The sequence below is a fragment of the Mastigoproctus giganteus genome, chromosome 8 (genome assembly GCF_048544385.1).
Source record: "Mastigoproctus giganteus isolate SK-2022 chromosome 8, ASM4854438v1, whole genome shotgun sequence".
In the NCBI taxonomy this organism is placed as follows: domain Eukaryota; kingdom Metazoa; phylum Arthropoda; class Arachnida; order Uropygi; family Thelyphonidae; genus Mastigoproctus; species Mastigoproctus giganteus.
Window position 1 is genome coordinate 222,539,942 of NC_143582.1, and position 22,033 is coordinate 222,561,974.

Genomic DNA, 22,033 nt, shown 5'->3' on the forward strand with positions numbered 1-22,033 from the left:
TAATTAAGAGGTATGAGAGGTCTCTTCTTGGTTAGAAGAAGAGACCTCTCATACCTCTTAATTAAATAATTACATCTACCCCTTGTATTAAAATTTATGGATAATAAAATGTCTGATATTTATTAATCAGACTCAATGCACATTTAAAACAGAACTTCTGAGTTGCCTTATACATCAGTTCTATCAGCTTCATAATATTCCACTTGGCCAGTAATGGCTGGCTGCAAAGTGCCATTAAACCATAGCATTACCACAGTAATACTGAAAAAATTAAAGTAAATACCTTTCTGTATATTTGCATTTATTACTGATTTATATTTATTTTTTTTTATTACTGATTTATATTCAGTTCATATTTGTAACTGATATTATAAATGATTAAATGTTATATAATGTAGTCATAGTCATAAGTGAACAAAACAAAGCGATGTCAGTTTTAAAACTGACTTGCATTGTTTACATCTGAGGGGCTTTTGAAAAGTTTGTGGCATGAGTATGAAAGGTTTATTTGAGGAGTCTGGTAACGTGTTACTTTTTAGCATACAGTCAGTCCTCATATAACACGTGTTTACACTACACGAATTCGATCATACACGATTTATAAATAGGGGAACGATATCTCATATAACACGAACCGAATTCGTTTATGCACGATTCGCCTTTGTGTTTACAAGAAATGGCAGTCGAACGCGGAATCACCCCAACTGAACGCAACACGATAGGAATGAAGTGGTGATTCTGAAAATATATTTGTTTTTTATATCAGTGAAGGGGAAACACATTTCACCATAATAACGTAAAAAGCAACACAATTCCAGCTATCGGTATAATCGCAAATGCAATTAGATCGAGTTTACTACCAGTTTATAACAGATTCCATTAGCAGAAAGGCAACTGGAAATTGTTTTTATTGTTTTATGGTAGTAACCCCTAGAAATGTGCTTTAGTAAAATGTGAGGTGTTAATAGTATATCTCTGCCTTTACGGTGTTGTTTATTCAGTTGCTTCACGCGCGCAGCTTTGTTTATGTGTATCAAGTGTGCGTCCTCCTTTTGTAATTGTGCTTTATTCCCTAAAAATGAGTAAAATACTTAAAAGGTGTGAAAAGGAAGCGTCCTGGTGAAGACACTGCAGATTCACAGAGAAAAACAAAAGCAATATCGATAAACAGAGGCGGACTGGGTCAAAAATTCTTACCCGCGAAAATTTATAGTGGCCTCATACTATGGTTTATGGCCAAAATCACACTGGCCTCCGGCCCACCGCGGTTTCCCCAGTAAGGCTAATGGCCAGTCTGCCTCTGTTGATAGAGAAAAAATATGAAATTATGAAACGCTTTGAGCGAAATGAAAGACCATGTGATATTGCACGTGCTACAGATCTAAATGAGGCAACGCTGAGAATTACAAAGAATGCAGAGAAAATAAAAACAACTTTCATAGCAGGAACAACTCAAAATGTAATTAAAATCCATTAGATTAAGACACAAAGAATTTTAAGAGATGGAACGGGTATCATCTGTTTGGATAGAAAATCAAACAAAAAACAAGTTTGCTTACAATAGAAGCAAAAGCATTAGCAATATTTTATTATGTAATAGTCGTAATAAAATACTTACGTATTACTTAAAATACTTAAGTAATTAAAATGTTTACGTATTACGTATTTTATTACGTATAATAATAAATAATCGTAATAAAATACTTACGTATTTTATTACGATTATTTGTTGTGTTTGGTAATGTTTTGGTTACAAATGTGTGTTCAATCTTGGGTGGTCGGCACCTAACCCTATTTTTCCCATAGGGCCTGTTGTTTATATTGCACGATTTTGCATTGCACGAGGGTTTCTAGGAACACAACTATCGTGCTATACGAGGACTGACTGTAGTTCCCTTTGTTTGGAGTCAATAGACTTTTGGCACCACTATGGATGCCAGCTCAGTACTTTTTCGGCTTAAGTAATGCATGAAAGTCTGATGCTACTGTTAATCTTTTACTACTGTTAATTGGTGCTAGATCTAGTGAAGATGAGGGATGGTCCAAGATTTGAAAGCTGTAGTCATTCAGTGAAGCTATGGCAGTGACAGACTTGTGAACAGGTGCATTGTCCTGGTGAAACAAGACTCCTTTGCTGAGTTTTCCTTGGCATTTGTCTTTGATGTTTTCACGCAAATGCCTCTCAACATTTGCATAATATGCACTGACTGTCTAGCCCTTCTGAAGGTAATCTGCTAGCAACTCCTTCGACATCCCAAAAAGAAATGATGCCATCACATTGCCAGCAGATGGAATCAGCTTGGCTTTCTTTGGAGGAGGAGGAGGAGAAGTGCTGTGTTTCCACTGTTTAGACTACCTTGTTTATGGCTGAAAATGGTCATGTTTGTGACCCGTGTCACAGACATCATCACAAATCTTGCAAGGAAATTTGCTGGATCTGCTTGAAAATGATACAAATGTTCACTTGACATGACAACTCCTGTGTGTGTTTTTGATCTGCTGTCAATAACTTTGATACCCATCGTGCTGACACCGTTTTCACAGTGAGAACTTTCTGTTATTATGTTTTGCATGCATTCAGATGAGATGCCTAAAACACTGTAATTATACCAAACTGTCTCTCATTGATCACTCATCATGAGATCGTCCACTGTCAAAAAAATCTGGAGTGCTGGACATTGCAGGTCTTCCGCAGTGTGTCATCTTCCATACTCTACTTAACCATTAGATAGTATGAATCAGAGCTGTAATACTTAATACGTTCTACGTTGATATTAATATTTGCAAATAATAAGAGGAGTTTACCTCAATATAGTACGTAGAACGCTTCCGTATGAACCATGGAATAGGAATGGACACCCCCCTCCCCCACTATTATAACCATATCCTCAAATTTTTTTTTGGCATTGGTCCCCTTATCCCAAGTATTGGATGACTGTACAGTGACTGATTTTTTTTCCATCTTTCCTCATTCACATTTGATTGGCTTCAGAACCTGTAATTAAAAAAAATACATTATTGAAACTGCATGAAGTTTGGTGGGGTACTGTTTGAAATGTTATACATTTATTACAGAAATTTTTAACACTGTGCCACTACCCTTTCACACTAAGACCACAAACTTTTTTTGAAACCCATTCATATAGCAAATGATTCTCAAGTGCCACATGTGCATCGTGATGCTTTGAAATTCTTCTCTACTGGATAAGTGAATGTGCCAGAGCAGTACTGACTCCACTTTCTTTCTCTGATGTGCTTTTTTTTTCTTTTTTTTTTTTTTTATATAGAATAAGATAATTCATTCATTAAAATAAAAATCTTTTTGATACTATTATATGATGATAAACTTGAAATTAAATGATTAGGCAAACCTCTAAATAATTTAAATACTGTGGAAAAGTAATGTTCCAATAAAGAAAATATATAAATATATACACTGAGTGATCACTGAATTATGGCCACCCCTATGAAAACTGAATACGACCCATTGACCATGTCTGTTAATATTTGCAGAGAAATCTAGCAGTTTCAATTAGCTGTCATTATGCCTACTTGTCTTTTTTAAAATAACTATTGCCAGTATGAGTTTTGGTATTAGAATGTTTATACAATTCTGGTTTGGGGGGAAGAGAATGATTCAATGAGAAATGTTCATAAATTCCAGTGCTGTGAGCTTTTTTTGATTTTAGGAGTAAAGTAACAGATCACTGTGTAAACAATAACTTTGCAGAACCTAAACTAACTAAACTAAACTATTGGGTTTGTTAAGTTAGTTTAGCATATGCATATGTACATGTGAAATGTATCAAATGATATCAAAAGTATTCTTTGCATCCAGTGGTTTAGTGATATTTTCATAGTAGCTAATTATATTAGCCAGACTTCATCTGCCCCTAAAAAATCCTGTGATTCCTTTATAATTCCATTCCTGTCCATTTGATCCTGTATTACATATTTAACTAAAAACTCCATATTCTTCCCTGACAGAAAAGTCAAACTTACAGGTCTACAGCTTCTCATTAATAAAATAAAAAATCTCTGTTGCTAGTACGCTATGAGTACCTGTATATTGTCAGAAATTAATTAATTAACAAGGAGTCATAGATGTAAAATATGGAAGAGCCTATTCCCATGGAGGCAACTTATTCCAATAATTGGAATAAGTTGCCTCCATGGAAATAGGGGAAGCTTATTCCAGTAATTAACGACTCTTTTAAGCCTGATTGCTTGAAGAAATTCAAAAGTCAGATAGATCAGTATCTACATCAGTGGTTCCCAACCGGTGTGCCTTGGTATGCTGTGACCCTTTTCAAGTGCCCTGAGATTACGAAAAATTCCATTGAGTTCGATGGCAATCACTATTTCGATGTGCTGTTATTATTCGTCTTTTAACTTAAAGTGTGACTTGAATGACAAAAGATTGGGAACCACTGATTTACATGAAGAAGGAATCACATAGATACTTTATTTATTTATTTTTATTTTTTTTTTTTTTGCTAGTGTCAAAAAAGCCTTTTAATTTACGTTAGCTAATGATTTTTTTAATAGTAGCTATTGCCATTATGACCACAGTATTTATATTTATGATAGTCTTCATATGATTAGTGTGCCCCCAACTCAAAAAAGAAAAAAAAATTGCAAATATGAATGTGCCACTGCTGTAAACTTTGAATTTTGAAAATTTATCAGATCCTCACAAACAATAACTTTATGAAATGTAATCCAACTAACTGATTACCAACTCTCTTTTACCTAAGATGAAAATTATATAATTAATACATAATTCTTCAATTATATAATATCGGTGTAAATACACCATAGTTTACCCATAAATTTAACCTAATAAATTAAAGTAGTGCAATACCTGGTATCTCGTTGTGAAGGTAGCCACAATATGAGATAAAATCAAACAGTGCTGTTACACTACTTATGTAGTTAAATTTATGGGTAAACTATGGTGTATTTACACTGATATTATATAGTTAATTTTAACCCATAATGTATAATGCCTTGTGCATTTAGTCTTCAAAGTATTATCATTAACTTCACCATTTAGTATCTCTCATATTGTGGAATTAACTTCGCAACTGTGATGGCATGTCTGCATTATTAGGGTACTTGCCTGCCCACCAATGAGTGAGCCAACAAGCTCCGAAAGACGTCTGGGTGGTGGTGCCCACTGAGAATAAATAACAGTAGTCTCCTCTACTAGAGAAGCATTACTTATTTGAAGTAGTGCAATACCTGGTATCTCGTGAAGGTATCCACAATATGAGATAAAATCAAACGATGCCGTTACACTACTTATGTAGTTAAATTTATGGGTAAACAATGGTGGGTAAAATGTTTTTACCCACCATAGTTTACCCATAATGCATTATTGTCTTGTGCATTTAGTCTTCAAAATAATTCTCAATATATATTTGACCAGATAAAAACAATTCAAACAGAAATCTTTTGGTAAATACTTGCTAAGATATAAGCACTAAATTTAATGTACAAAAATTAAAAGTTTTTTTTTTTTAAAGTTCTGTTAGAAAAAAAAATTTTAAAACAATGATCATTACCATTTTGAATAAGATATTCTAACATTATAGCATCAATATAATTGTTAACAACGGGGAGTGAATCAATGCAGGACATTCGTAAATGCCTTTTTTTTCTCTAAGCTATCAACTTAGGGGCCTACCAGATGCCCGTGTGACTTCTGACATTACAAAATTTTATGTGATTACTAACTGTTTAATTTTTTTATTTCTCAGTGGCTGTGGTGTTAATCTTCTACTCCTAGTTTTGGAATTTATGATACAAATGAAAGATGTAATACCTGAAGTAGATGTAAAACTTCAGCAGATTTTTATGGTAAGTATGAAATTCTTGTTTTTTTTTCTTTTTTTTTTTTAAATGGAAATGCAATTTTTTTCACTGAACTGTAAAATTGTATTTTGTCCTTAAATCTTTGTCAAATCATCTCATTTAGCAAAAGGTAAAAATTTTATTCATATTAACCATTGCTGTGTATTAAATCTTTTTATGCCAGTCTTAGATGAAATTAATATTCAGACTATTTCATTCAAGATAAAGGTTGATGTCAACAAAAATTAAATTTTTTGTTTACATCATCATGCATTGTTGCATATGTAAATACATACTGTGCATTGGTTGTTTAAAAATGTTTCTTTAATGGCACAGTCCACTAACATACAACACATGAACTGTGAACAGATCTTGCCCACAGACTGAGATTGGTGAGCTTTGTCACCCATATTTCATCCAAATAATACCAGATAGATTTGAATTTTAGAACTTTGGCATGTATTTACTTTAATTAGCATTAGCATTAGCATTAGTAGAGGCATTTGATGCAAGAAAGCAAGCTTATGCAGCATCAGCCAAAAAAAAAAAAAAAAAAACACTTCCACTTCACCCCTCCGTTCGTTCAAAATACCTGTCCAGCTGAGCCTTAAACTTATTTAGGCTATCAGCCTCCACCACAAGGGATGGAAGTCTGTTCCACCAACCAACCACCCGCTGGCTAAAGGCAAATTTCCGCACGTCTATCCTACATCTGTCTTTCCTCAATTTGAATTTATGCCCTCTCAGGTGATTATTCTGAGCTAGAGGAAGAATCCCATCAGCATTGAGCATGCTTAAACCATTCAAGGCTTTATACACCTCTATCAGATCACCTCGCTGGTGCCTAGTCTCCAGACACTGTAATTTGCAAAACTTAAGCCGTTCTTCGTAAGAGCACCCCTTTGTTCCATTCACTAATCTTGTTGCCCTTCTCTGTACTCGTTCCAGCAGCTCTACATCCTTCTTGAAATGAGGCCTCCAGACCTGTATACAGTACTCTAGGTGTGGCCTGACCATCGCCTTATACAATGGAATAATCACCTCCTTATCCCTGCTGGAAAAATTCCTGTATATCATTGACAATACTCCATGAGCTACTCTTGCAGCCCGTCTGCACTGCTCAGAGAACTTCATATCTGCCTGCACAACCACCCCCAAGTCCCTTTCATTCTCTACCACTGTCAGTGTTGTACCACAGAGTTGATACGTTGCTCTGGGGTTGCTGTTTCCCATGTGTAGTACTTTACATTTGTCAATGTTAAACTTCATTTGCCACCTCTCAGCCCATCTGCTCAACCTTTCCAGATCCTGTTGCAGCAGCATAGTGTCAGTAGTGTCCTTGACAACCCTGCCAACCTTTGTATCGTCTGCAAACTTGGACATTAATCCCGATATACCATCATCAATATCATTTATAAATACAGAAAACAATAATGGACCCAACACTGAGCCCTGAGGGACTCCACTAATAACATCAGTCCACGATGAGCAGTGTCCATTGATTACCACTCTCTGTCTTCTCCCCCTCAACCACCCCTTTATCCATAGCAGTAATTTGCCTCCAATGTCACACTGCTCCAATTTGTGTAGCAGTCTTCCATGTGCAACAGTATCAAAAGCCTTTCTAAGATCCAAGTATATAATATCAAAGTTATTCCCTGCATCCAGTTCTTTTGTGACTGCATCATAGTATCCAATCAAGTTGGTCAGGCAAGACTTCCCCTTAACAAAACCATGCTGTGTCTGAGCTATAACTGAAGTCTTGTCTAAATGATCCTGCAGTGCTTCTTTAACCAGTGCCTCCATTAATTTTCCTGGAACAGAAGTTAAGCTCACAGGTCTATAATTACTTGTGTCAGCCTTTGATCCTCCTTTGTGAATTGGGGTCACATTTGCACATTTCCAGTCTATGGGTACCTCCCCTGAGTCCAAGGAAGCTCTCATAATTATGGCTAAGGGTTTGCTTACTTCCTTTGCTGCCTCCTTTAATATAACTGGATAGATCCCATCCACCCCGGGTGCCTTTCTTGTGTTTATCTTCAACAGTTTCTCCTCCACTTTACTCCCAGTTATTTCAAGATTCTGTAACTTACTGCTAGAGTTGAATACACCTCTGGCATTCCCCTCGCTGAATAACTCCTCATGTGTGAATGTCGATGCAAAATATTCATTTAGTTTGTTAGCTACCTGAGCAGGATCATCAACACTTGACCCATCAATATCAAGAGGACCAATCTGATTCATCCCTCTCCTTCTAGAGTTTACATAAGTAAAGAACTCTTTGCTGTTTTTCTTTGCATCCCTTGCCAAGGATTTCTCGTAATCTGCCTTCGCCTGCCTAACCTCCTTTGTAACTTGGTTGCATATCAACTTGTATCTATCATAGGCTTCTGTGTCATGTGTTAATTTGTAAGTATCCCATGCATTTTTCTTCTCTGCCATATGCCTCATTAGTTCATCTGACATCCATTTTGGCCTAAACCTTGAACAATATTTCTTAGTTGGTATGTAAAGCCTAGTAGCTTCCAAGATAAGTTCTTTGAATGCTTCCCATTTTGAATTTGCTGTTGGTAACATCATCAGTTGGTCCCACTGTATAGAATTTAAATACTGTCTCAGTCCATCGTAGTCGCCTTTACGGAAGCAATAACCCTTCCCTTTGCCCCTAATGGTAGTTACCTCTTTGAGTAAATCCCACTTCAGCACACTGTGATCACTGCCACCTAGTGGTTCATTTATCTGCAGATTCTTAATGCATGAAGAATCACTGCTGATAATCAAATCAAGAGTATTGCTCCCTCTAGTTGCCTCCCGAACATGCTGATGTAGAAAACAATCATCCAATAAATCCACAAAAGCCCTGCTAGTGTGTGAGTATCCAGTCCCCAAATTCCAGTCAATATCTGGGAAATTAAAATCTCCCATTATAAGACACTCTGATTTACTGGCCCATTCTATTTCCCTGTACAGTTCCTTATTATACTCATCAGAGTCATTAGCCCTATAGCACACTCCTACTCTCAATTTTGATCTCCCAATGTTTATGTCACACCAAACTGACTCCACACTGCACTGTCCAGCGATGTCGACTGGCTTCACTTCCTTGGTTTTTATGTGTTTCTTAACTAATAGCATAACACCTCCCCCCTTCCTATCCTGTCTATCCTTTCTGTAGACGTTGTACTCCCCAAATTGCAGTTCCGCATCCTTTATATCTGTGTGACACCACGTCTCTGATATCCCAACAATATCTGCCTTCGATGTTTTGAGCAATACCTCAAATTCATCAAATTTATTTACTAAACTCCTAGCATTGGTGTACACGCAAGTATACCTGCACCTGTTTCTATTCTTAGCTACCCTAACACAACCCATGTGTTTACTTGTACCACAATGGCTCCCAGCAGTCTCTGAAATACCATGCATCTTGTTTTTCAGGCTTCTGCTCATTCTAATAGAAGCAGTGCAAGAATCTCTTTCACCTCTGCCAGTGGCTACTGTCAATCTATTGGTCTTTGTCTCCCCCCAAGCTAGCAGTTTATCTTAATTGATATGGTATTTCACACCACACTTCTTTTTGAAGTGTGCTTCTCTGCCGTTTGTCTTCTGCTGAGTGAAAAATGTTTAAACTATAACTAAATAACAGCATACCTTTTCAATTATCATAAAATCATTCAATTAGCATTAGCTAGATAACCAGTATCCTCAAGTTTAAAAACTTCCTCACAATGTGAATATGGATGAAAAATATTTATTCAGCTTATCAGCAACCAGTCATCAGTACTGTTACTATAGATGTAAAGTAGACCTTTACATCAATGGTATATTGTTAATTTCTTTGCTTTTACTGCTGTCATGAGCAAAAAAATACTTTGTTATTGTTCTTTGCATTTTTAGCCAAGGACTTTTCATAATCTGTTGTAGCATATTTGTTAAAATTTCCATTTGGTGCCACTCTCGTATACTGAGAATTTTCAAATAAATAAACTACTAGAAAGAAGTGATCATAGTGTATTAATATGGGATCTATTTAAAGAAATAAAAATCCTCCTTTTTGTCAAAGGAAAGGGAAAGGATTTTTGTTTTTAAAGAGACAAATTACAATGATCGTTGAAATCTTCAAAGTTCACCCAAAGTGGTAAAAATATACCATGAAACATCTGATTTCCATCCCATATATAATTTCCAATGTGGATAAACAGTTTGAATTTATATTTGTTAAAATTGCCATTGATATATAGATCTTACATAAGCTAAAAGTGCTTCATTCCTCTTTTTAATATATTTACCTACACACTATGCCACTCGAGCAACATCAAAATGTTTTCTCATTAAGTATCGCTCAATCAAAAAAAAAATAAAAAATACAGAACAGTAGAATAGAATCTCTGTTTTCTTAACTGGAATTTAGAATCTCTGTTTTCTTAACTGGGATTTGTATATATTACTTTAACAGTAAATCAGTGATTTGCTTAGTAATAACTGTTTTTGACATTCTTTTATATTAAAATTAGTCAGAAATCATTAAGCTTTTTCTATCAGTTGGTTGGAATGAAAGCTATAGCAATGAAACCATACATTGAACACTTAGCATATGAAGTTTTGAAAATTTATTAACTTAGCTAGTCATCTTTCCAAAAAAGGAAGTTTTTGCCTTGCCTGTGCTTATGCTGACATGTCTCACCTGTTTTTGAATTCTCATCAGGAGTAAATAGAGGAACTGTCTTCATTTCTTTTCATTCAGCTAAAATAATTTTTTTTAATTTGTTGTTTCTTTCAGGATGATAGGATCCAGCCATTCCTTGCCTTTGCTTTAGTATCTATAATACCAGAATTTGTACAGAGAGGACTAAAAATAATTTCTCTAGTGTCAGACTACCCTGGATTTTCACGCATTTTGTAAGTTTTGCATCATGATAATTAGTCTTTTTATTTTGTAGTATATTTATACAAAAGCAGGTTGTCAGAATAATAATAAAATTTGATTATAAATAAACATTCACTGTGTAATTGATGCTTTACAAAATTGCCTTGAGGTTGCACCCACAGTAAAAGTTCTTTTTGATTATTCAATATAACTGCTTTGTAGAGGCTACCATTGAATATGACAGCACTACAAAAAAGACTTGTTTAATTGAATCATTTAGTCAAATTTCTAATGCATTGTATTATCCTTGGTTTTTTTTTTTTTTTAATAAAAAATGAGGGTTGTTCAAAAAGTTAATGTTTTGACTACTAAGGCAAAATTTGGTATAATTTAATAAATATGATCTTTATTGTAAGGTGCAAAGATGCATGCAGGTACCCAGACTTTACAAAACCCTTCATGGCACTAAGCCATGGGTTAAAAAAATTTGTTCTTTTTTATACTCCAGCACAACCACCAGGTCATTGTAGTTTACAATAAATTATCAATGCAAACATTAATCGTATTTAGCAGTCATGTGCTTGAATCCTGGTCCACTCAAAGAATGCATGCTATTGCACTCTCACTTGTGACTATACCTGCAATAGATGTTTGGAGCCAAAATATAATAGTTTGCATGGCATAGAGGCAAAAAATTAAAATTAGTAAAAATTTTATTAATAATTTGAACAATACTTAAGTTTCTTCATAATTTTTCATATACACAAAAGTAGATATTCACTATTTATGGTTGACTTTGTCCACAAAGACAGTCTGGATAAATTCATTTGCAGCAAGGAATGGAGTGAGGTGCCTCATTGCCACTGTTATAACACTAGAATAGTAACAATTGTAACAACTGTAGAATAGTAATTGCCATCACTGTTCTTACTAATTTCTGTTTCCAAGTTTCAAATAGTAATTTATCAAGATTTAATTACTAAATATTATTCTTCTCTTCATAATCTCACCTTGGCTAAAAGCTCATGGTATGTCAGTTGAGAACAACTGGGTATGGTGTGGTAGTATAAAGTAAACATCTAAGATCTTTTTAATGTGAGAGATTAGTTGTGAACACACACACAAGTTAATTTATGATTATTTGTTTATTTTTTTATATACAATAATATTTGACAAGTTAATGAAGATATTTTGTTTAAAAAAAAAATAGAAAATATGAGATTTCAGTCTAGTACAGTTGAAATAAAGTAAATTCAAAATGTTCATTGTTAAAATATTTTCTTATATTTATGATTTTTTTATTCTAAATAGCTAATCCTTTAGATCAGAGATCTTAGAGGGCATGGTATCCTCTAGTGGGGTATTAAGTGGTGGCATCTCATGGCATGTTAACTGTAATACTGAGGATGGGAGAGGGGGAGCTGAACCTCATTAAGTCTGAAGCACAATGAACACATTAGGTGTATTTAAATGGGCACTTGAGAGAGATTATTGTATCTAATAATGCATAGGAGGTAACAGTATTTCCCTTCAGAGCCACAAGGCCAGGGGTAATATTTGTTGCAACAAACAAAACATATTTAATTTTTGTACATCTCTTGACCATTGATAATATCAAAGATGGCCAGAGGTTGAAGACAGCCTCTGCTATAGATGGTTAAGGAATTTAAGTGGATTTCATTGATACTGATCATTTTCAAATGATTTTTTTTTTTTAACCCAAAAAATTGCCTTCTTACAGATTGGGAAAAAGTCTTGTGGCCACCAATTCAAATCGACAGCAATACCAAAAATCACATGCATTCTCAGATTCTGCTATACCTAATCATTCAGTAGATTATACAGGTACTCCATTATCTTCTTCATCTGACTCTAGCATATATAACAGAAGACAGTCTGTTGATAGAAATGTTCAAACATTGATACAGAGGATAGAAAGTGGATTGGATGTAAGTTTCATAAATGTTTAATCAACTTAATAATGTTTATATTTTATTTTATGCTTTGAAGACTGATATAACACAATAATAAGGCAGAATATTATTATTTTGTGATTTATAAGTTTCTTCCTAATTTTAAACTAATTCCTAAAATTGATTTACCTCCTGAATAGATGGCAGAAAATAAGATATGACTACTTTTTATTGTGTACTAAACCTTTACTGTGTAGGTATGATCACTGCCCTTCCACACCATGTGTTAAAATCTTGGTGAGAACTTTTATGGGCTTCTTTTTTAACACCATGGCCACGATGGTTGGTGTTTGTGAAGGTTGCACAGTTTTTCTGCACACAAACTAGTTTTTCATCAATTAAAACAGGCACACCAAAAATCATTTAATTTTTGGCTAACTAGAATAAACAATTTAGCGGCATAACATGCCAATGTCTTATATCCCTAGTTATTTCTACAAAAAAATAATAATAATAATAATAAATAAAAAATATTGTGTATTAGCTAACTTTTTAATTTTTATCATGTGTTATGTAGTGACTGATCAGTCCTGATTCAAACACAGTAACTGTGGAATTACTGACTCAAAAAAAAAAAGTTTGACTGCATAAGGAAACTAACTACTAGAACAAAATAAAATATTACTAAGAAATATTCATAAATGACTATACTATAAGGCTATGGCTCCATCACAATTTTAACATTTCTTTGGCATTTACAACCAGTCTTTCCTGATAAGAATATTTCTTTGTTGCCCCTCAACTAATCTTGGTGCTCTGTTTTGCCTTTTCAATGGATCTGTGTCCTTCCTAAAGTGATGTTTTCAAACCAACCTGTATGCAGTATTTCATCTACATCTGCCGTTTTTCTATGATATTTGATATTTTCCATGGGGCCTGTTCTACTTCAACAACTGAGATAGCATTCCTCCATTTCACTATTTTCCTCTTCTCCAGTGATGTATTCTTCTCCTTCATTTAACAATTCAAAGCATTTACTCAATATTTCTAAAATATTCTCACCCCACCTCACCTCACCTCACTTTTGATTATTTTAGCTTTGATATTCCCCCTTCCCCCAAATTGTGATACTTTTAACTAAAAGCCAAAACTTTTTCTGGTTTCCTGATACTTGTTTTCCATATGCCAAATCATCCCAATATTCTATTTTAGCCACTTTCGACACATATCTTTGTATTCTTACACTTTTTTTATATTCTAGTAAAGACTTAGACTTGTAAGCTTCATTTGTCAAAAATTTTCTTAAAATATTTTTTATTTTCTCTAACTTCTTGGGTACACCATGGTGTTTTAATTTCCTGTCTACAGATCTTCTTGCATGCTTCCTTTAGAACTTCCATAAAAGTTCTCTTTAAACTTTTGCAACCTTTATCTAAATCAGTGGTCATAAATTTTTTAATTATTTTTTTTAATGACTGGCTCAGTCTGTGGTTTCTGTAACATCTGAGGTGTCAATTTAAAGTTTTGAATGAAAATTTAAAAAAAAAAAAAAATCTTCTGGTCACCTAGACCCACCCACCAGTATTGCACTAACTCCGGTGGGTGCATGATTTTGTGCACATAAGCAAATATAAGATAGTATACCCAGGCAGTTTCATCGTGCCTGGGGATGGGCACCAGGCAGCAGCTGCCCAGGTGTTGGCTGCTCCCTGGTGGCAAAGTGGCCTAGAGTTTCTACGCCATCAAAGAGAACAAAGGTAGAGATGGGCTATTGCCTTGGAGCCACCATGATACATGTACACACATACAAACACACACACAAGTACACATGCCCTGAATGATGTGAATGGAAATGTATATATAATTGTATATAAATCTATGTAAGTTTTGTATATATATGACCATATGTAAACTGTGTGTGTTAATAAATGGAAATGGAATGGAATGGCCACCTAGACCAGAAGTTATACAATTGGTGCTCTATGTTTAACAAATAATTTTCTTTTAATACTCAGTACAGCCATCTGCAGCCAGATGCATTTACAACTCTGTCATAACTGTTTATTGTAGCCAATATACCGGGACCAAAGAAATCCGAAACATGCACATAGCTCATGGATTATGATACATCTGTTTATTTATATACATTCTTAAATAAATTCATACATTCGTAAACTCTGGTGATAACCATAACACTCTCATCAGCTTATGGAGCATCTCAAGTAATCAACAACTTTTCTTTACTGAAAACCATTGTGGGAGATTTAAGAATAGCCTAAATTTTTTGATATCCAAATTCAGTTAAAAATTTATTTGAAGTGTATTTTATTTCTATTATTTATTTTTATTATTATTTATTTTTTTTTTTTTTTGGAGTCTAATTGGTGAGTCAGAACTTGCAGCAGAGATAAAAAGGTTTTTATTATATCACTGTATAAGGCAAGGTTTGGCCACATCTTGAGTACTGCATATAGGTCTGGAAGTTTTAATATCTAATATTAAAACTATTAAATCTAATATTAAGCTATCTAATATTAAATATATTAAAACTCCACATGGTATAAGAGTGGAAATTTAGATATATAATTTATCTGGAAGTTTCATTTTAGGAAGGATCTGGACTTGTTGGAATGAGTGCAAAAAGAGACTATTGAAGGGTATCCTTCCCAAGTAGGACATCAGCTGCAAATTGTAGCACCCTGGAAATTAGACTTGCAAGGAGATCTGATTATAGTGTTTAAGGCTTTGAATGAGTAGGCAAAATTGTGATGGGATCCTTATGCTTGCTCAGACAACATATATAAATTGGGGCTAAATTTAAATTGAGGAAGGATGCCATCTGGTTTTGTTGGAAGTGATTAGTTTGAATAAATTTATTAGACAAATTATTAGAGGGGATGGACAGGTGATGTTGAAAGAAGTGTTGTTGTTTTTTTTTTTTTGTTTTATAAGCTTGCTTCCTTGTATCATTTACCACTACAAATACTAATATTAAATATTTAAAATATACTAGATTAAAAGCACTAAAAATTACCATCTATACATCTGATAGATGAGAGAGTGACTATTACTGAGTAAATAAGGTCTACCAACTGCATACTCTGACTTCCTTTGTTTTTCTCGGCAACGGGGGGGGTCTTACTTGCTCTCTTCCCTAAATGTTTCATGCCTTCCTTTTCCGCTCATCTTAGTGTGATTGGGCAAATGAAATAAACTAAGTGATATAAACAGGATCTCCATTTCCATTGTGGTAGTCTTCTGCTTTCTACTTGTATCTTTCATCTATACTGCTGCCACCCTTCTGCTTTCACCCTTGTCTTTTTTGGCCAAAACTATCAAGTACTTACCGTCCAAGACTCTAAAGTAGTGGAAAGAAGCCTGCAATCAAGCTTTATTTACTAGTAGATGGTCCATCTACTCATAGAAAGGATGGGAATCAGACAACAACCTTCCTGGTGATAGCTGCTCACTTGTTTGTTAAGAAGCAAGCCATGCAAACAACACACAACTGGCTATGTAGTGATGCTCATGGAGACAAAACACAGGTTATAAGGGAATCCTTAACTACTGCCATAAGACTGCATATCATAGTGACAAACCCACACTGGCTATAACAGTTTGTACGATGAGATGATGTTATTGAACTGATGAGCAAACAAGTTATTGAAAAGTTGCAAAAAAAAAAAAATGAAGATAAATCTTTTACATTTAAATTACATTTAATTTTTTTTTCTATTTTCTTTTGTAGAACCTGAATGCTTGATTTTCACTTATCCATATTGTAAATAGTTTTATCTGTGTTTGATGTTGTTTTCCCAATGCTTATTAAAATATTGTGAAAAAAAAAATTAAAGTGTACATCTGAAACAGTTTTTCTACAAAATTAGTTCTTAAATCCTTTGTAATTTTTAAATATGTATAATTTTTCAGATTAAGGAATTGAAGTCCTCAGAAATCATGGATATGTATGAACATAAAATTGCAGCTCTAGGTGTAAGTTACTGGTGATTTAATTTCAGTTTCTAATATATTATTAAGTTTTATTCTTTTAATAACTATCTTAATAGTATATGTTTAGTAATTAGCCTGCCAGCCCAGAATTTCAGGAATATAGTAATTACTGTATTCCAAAAGTCACAGTTATTGTGATATTGATTTTTTGGCTGATTTTGGTCAGTAATGTGGAGTGATATCTGTGAAAAGGCAATACAGTGATTACAGAGACCAATAAAATCCAATTATCTACTATATATGAGTGTGAGGAGATACCAGTTACAAATATTCTCCTATACAGGTCTAACATTCACAATTCACTGTAGTAATCTGAAAACATTTTAATAATTTTAATAAATCTATTGTATATGTTTCTCATTTGTGTATTGTTTGGATCACCAGCTCTTTTTGGACTTGTTTCAAGTTCTCTTTGAACTTGTTTCAAATGATGAAGGGACACCTCTCTCTGAAAGCTAATATTTTATTCCTTTATGTTTAATGCTTTTATCTTGTTTTATATCTGATTTAATGTTTTATTTATGTATATTTCATATTATATCTAATTTACTTTATTTTATTTTAACGAAGTTTCTAATAGTTTGTCGGTTGTGACAAGAAATTATACTTGTGTTGTTTAGTGAACACATTATATCAGCCTAATACTTTGGGTAAGATCCACAGGACTGAGAAACTACAAGTTCTCCACTGCTAATTTTCAGTCAGTTACTAATCTTGCTCTTGAGTAGCAATAGACAATCTCTTATCTTTCCCATGCCATAAATTAATTGTCATTTTGAAGTCCTTAATAACTTTCATGGCTCTGATGTACTATGCATTTCTTATTGAATTTTATCAATTACTATTAAAAAAAGTAATAATTGATAAAATAATAATAAAAATAAGTATTATTATTATAATCCAAATTTTGGAACATAATGTATTCCAAAATTGTGTTTATAAATTAAGGTCTTCCTATAGTACAAAAGAAATAAAATGCATTTTCTATAATGGAAATAGTGCATTGTTCTGCATTCACAACTACATTGGTATTGCATTATTTAAAACTCTGAATAACAAATATAATGAAATGTGATAAGTATAGCGTAAATTTCAAAGAAACAGTATTTCCTTGACATTTTTATGACAAGATACATGCATAGTTATATATGTATAAGCAATCAGCAAAAATTTGATTTGTGTGAGGCTGGATTTAGGTTTTTACTGTATAACAAAAATGGTAAGAGAACGGGAAAGAGTGTAGTCATGCATTTGTTAACCCTAAATTTAAATTTAGTAGTTATCTTTTGAAATCTAAGGATGAGAAAGTTATATTTCAATTTAATGAGATGACATAATGATCCTGCAAAATTGAAGAAAAATTTTTTACTGCGAGTAGTAGAATTATTGGCTGAAAGATAAGCATCAGAGCCATGTAAATAGAAATTGGAATGTTGAGCTAGGATTAAAGATAACACTGAATGATAAATACCATATTTCCTGGATGACAAGATGCACAGATTATAAGAAGTAACCATGTTATAAGGAAAATTTTGGGGAAAAAGCATTTTATTGCATATATTTGAAACACATTCACAACTGATTATGAAACAAAATGTCAGTGTAGAGTATCACTAGTGTTGCCCTTGTCATTGCTGATTTCACATTTCTTGAAAGATGCGGCAACTGTCACACTTTCTAACTCCCACTTATTTTACACTCATTCTTACACTTGAGAAATGATTTTCTTCGTTTGGCATCTCCATCCATTTCGTCCACTCCTCATGCATGAATACTTTAAAGGGGATTGTTAATTGAGATATACAATGACTGAAGTTGGCTAAGCCTCCTGGAATTACACCTAACCCATATTTAATTCTGCAACTATTCTTTTTGTTGCATCTCTTATGTGCAATCTGAATGGTAACAGAATAAAATAACTTTTTTTTTTCAGAAGTCTGCTGGCATTTTTGATCTTATGGGTTCGATGTAGTGAAAGACATCACTGCCTGCACCTATTATACCTTTTAGCCATAAGGCCAGGGAAAATGAGTGGATTGAGTGGCATCCACTCAAATGGCAGTGATTTTTCCAGTAATTCTCATAGATTATGCCCCCCATCTTCATGACTAGGGGAGGGATGATACAAAATAAATAAGTAAGCACAGAGCTGTAACTGTTGCTGTAACTCTTCTGTGTTCATTTTTAAACCATCCCACTAATGTGGGATTAGGGGCAACTCAATTAGAAATAATTGGAAAACAGTATATATATATACAGTGTTATTAATGTTTATCTTTCCCATGCTTAGATCAATCATCATTAATTTGATGATACACATTAGAATTAGAAATGCAAAATCATGGTCTTTGAAACCTGCTTGCAGTCAAATTCCACTTTATTTAGAATACAAGTTTTGTAATTTTATTGTTTCTTTTGTTTTGATGTTTTTCTTTAAATTATATTTTATATTGGATTTTATTTAAAAATTTAAAAATATAAAAATGGCAGCGAAAAACATCCAAATTCTGTAGCAGATGTATTTTATTATTATTTATTTTATTTGACGAATATCTGCAGTTGAGTGCCCAAAACTACTCTTAAATTTGTGGATGCTGCCAAAAAGGGGGCAGTCAGCTTAATTAACGATTCTTCACTTACAAATTCATTCCCCTTCCTATGACACAGACATTGTTTCTACTGCATTTGTTACTACTTTTTTCCTTTGGAACAACTTTCTTTCATGTGTATTTCCTGAAAATTATGTAGTCACCCAAATTCAAGTTCACTATTAACAAGTGTTTTCTGTCTTCTTGATCTTCAACCTGTATTTCATATAGTTTCAAAGTGCGGAGAAGCTGGTTCTGTGAAGAACAATAATGCAGACCACTCTGGATATCTGTTCTCAAGTAATTCCCTTATAGTATTCAATTAACACGAATATTTTATGATGCTATTGAGGCAGTATTAGGTGGGTTGGAAAACTGCTAGCTTGGGGGGATACAATGACTAACAGATTAACAGTAGCCACTGGCAGAGGTGAAAGTGATTCTTGCACTGCTTCTATTGGAATGACAGCAGCCTGGAAAACAAGATGCAGGATATTTCAGAGACTGCTGGGAGTCATTGCGGTACAAGTAAACACATGGGTTGTGTCAGAGTAGCTAAGAATAGGAACAGGTGCATGTATACTTGCTTGTACATCAATGCTAGGAGTTTGGTAAATAAATTTGATGAATTTGAGGTATTGCTCAAAACATCAAAGGCAGAATTGTTGTGATGTCAGAGACGTGGTGTCACGCAGATATAAGGAATGCAGAACTGGAATTTGGGGAGTACAATATGGATAGACTGGATAGGAAGGGAGGAGGGGTTATACTATTAGTTAAGAAACACATAAAATCCAAGGAAGTGAAGCCAGTCAACATCGCTGGACAGTGCAGTCGAGTCAGTTTGGTGTGATATAAGCATTGGGAGATCAAAATTGAGAGTAGGAGTGTGTTATAGGCCTAATGACTATGATAAGTATAATAAGGAACTGTACAGGGAAATGGAGTGGGCCAGTAAATCAGAGTCTTATAGTTGGGGATTTTAATTTCCCAGATATTGACTGGAATTTGTGAGTTGGTCTCACACACTAGCAAGGCTTTTGTGGATTTATTGGATGATTGTTTTCTACATCAGCATATCGGGAGGCAACTAGAGGGAGTAATACCCTTGATTTGATTATCAGTAGTGATTCTTCATGCGTTAAGAATCTGCAGATAAAGTGATCACAGTGTACTGAAGTGGGATTTACTCAAAGAGGTAACTACCATCAGGGGTAAAGGGAAGGGTTTTTGCTTTCATAAAGGCGACTACGATGGTCTGAGACAATATTTAAATTCTATACATTGGGACCAACTGATAATGTTGCCAACAGCAAATTCAAAATGGGAAGCATTCAAAGAATTAATCTTGGAAGCTACTAGGCTTTACATACCAACTAAGAAATATTGTTCAAAGTTTAGACCTAAATGGATGAACTAATGAGACATATGGCAGAGAAGAAAAATGCATGGGATACATATAAATTAATGGGGGACATGGAAGCTTATGATAGATATAAGCTGGTCTGTAACCAAGTCACAAAGGAGATTAGGCAGGCAAAGGCAGATTATGAGAAATCCTTGGCAAAGGATGCAAAGAAAAATAACAAAGAGTTCTTTACCTATGTAAACTCTAGAAGGAAAGGGGTGAATCAGATTGGTTCACGGGATATTGATGGTTCAACTGTTGATGATCCTGCCCAGTTGGCTAACAAACTAAATGAGTATTTTGCATCTACATTCACCCATGAGGAATTATTCGGGGAGGGTAATGCCAGAGGTGAGTTAAACTGTAGCAGTCAGCTAGATGATTTTGTAATAACTGAGAGGAAAGTGGAGGAGAAATTGTTGAAGATAAACATAAAAAAAGGCACCAGCAGTGGATGGGATATATCCAGTTATATTAAAGGTAGTAAGCTTCCAGCAAAGGAAGTAAGCAAACCCTTAACCATAATTATGAGAGCTTCTTTGGACTCAGGAAGGTACCCATGGACTGGAGATGTGCAAATGTGACCCCAATTCACAAAGGAGGATCAAAGGGCAACACAAGTAATTATAGACCCGTTAGTTTAACTTCTGTTCCAGGAAAATTAATGGCGGCACTGGTTAAAGAAGCACTGCAGGATCATCTAGACAAGACTTTAGTTATAGCTTGGACACAGCATGGTTTTGTTAAGGGAAAGTCTTATCTGACCAATTTGATTGTATACTATGATGTGGTCACAAAGGAACTGGATGCAGGAAACAGCTTTGATATCATATATTTGGATGATCTTAGAAAGGCTTTTGATACTGTTGCACATGGAAGACTGCTGAACAAATTGGAGCAGTGTGGCATTGGAGGCAAATTGCTGCTATGGATAAAGGGATGGTTGAGTGGGAGAAGACAGAGTGGTAATCAATGGACTGCTCATTGTGGGCTAATGTTATTAGTGTAGTCCCTCAGGGTTCTGTGTTGGGTCCATTGTTGTTTTCTGTATTTATAAATGATATTGATGATGGTATATCAAGCTTAATGTCCAAGTTTGCAGACGATACGAAGGTTGGCAGGGTTGTTAAGGACACTAATGACAGTAAGCTGCTGCAACAGGATGTAGAAAAGTTGAGCAGATGGGCTGAGAGGGGGCAAATAAAGTTTAACATTGACAAATGTAAAGTACTACATATGGGAAGCAGTAACCCCAGATTGATGTATCAACTGTGTGGTACTACACTGACAGTGGTGGAGAATGAAAAGGACCTGGGGGTAATTGTGCAGGCAGATATGAAGTTTTCTGAGCAGTGCAGATGGTCTGCAAGAGTAGCTCATAGCGTCTTGT

General features: G+C 34.5%; 1 protein-coding gene across 1 annotated transcript in view; it reads left to right on the top strand.

Moving 5' to 3' along the window:
- LOC150082356 (protein CIP2A-like) overlaps positions 1–22,033 on the top strand; it is a 105,000-nt gene that overhangs the window by 61,404 nt on the left and 21,563 nt on the right. The window contains exons 13-16 of the mRNA XM_090380494.1: positions 5,763–5,862; positions 10,637–10,755; positions 12,465–12,672; positions 16,567–16,629. Coding sequence (XP_090236620.1) covers positions 5,763–5,862; positions 10,637–10,755; positions 12,465–12,672; positions 16,567–16,629 — 490 coding nt within the window. The remainder of the gene's footprint in view (positions 1–5,762; positions 5,863–10,636; positions 10,756–12,464; positions 12,673–16,566; positions 16,630–22,033) is intronic.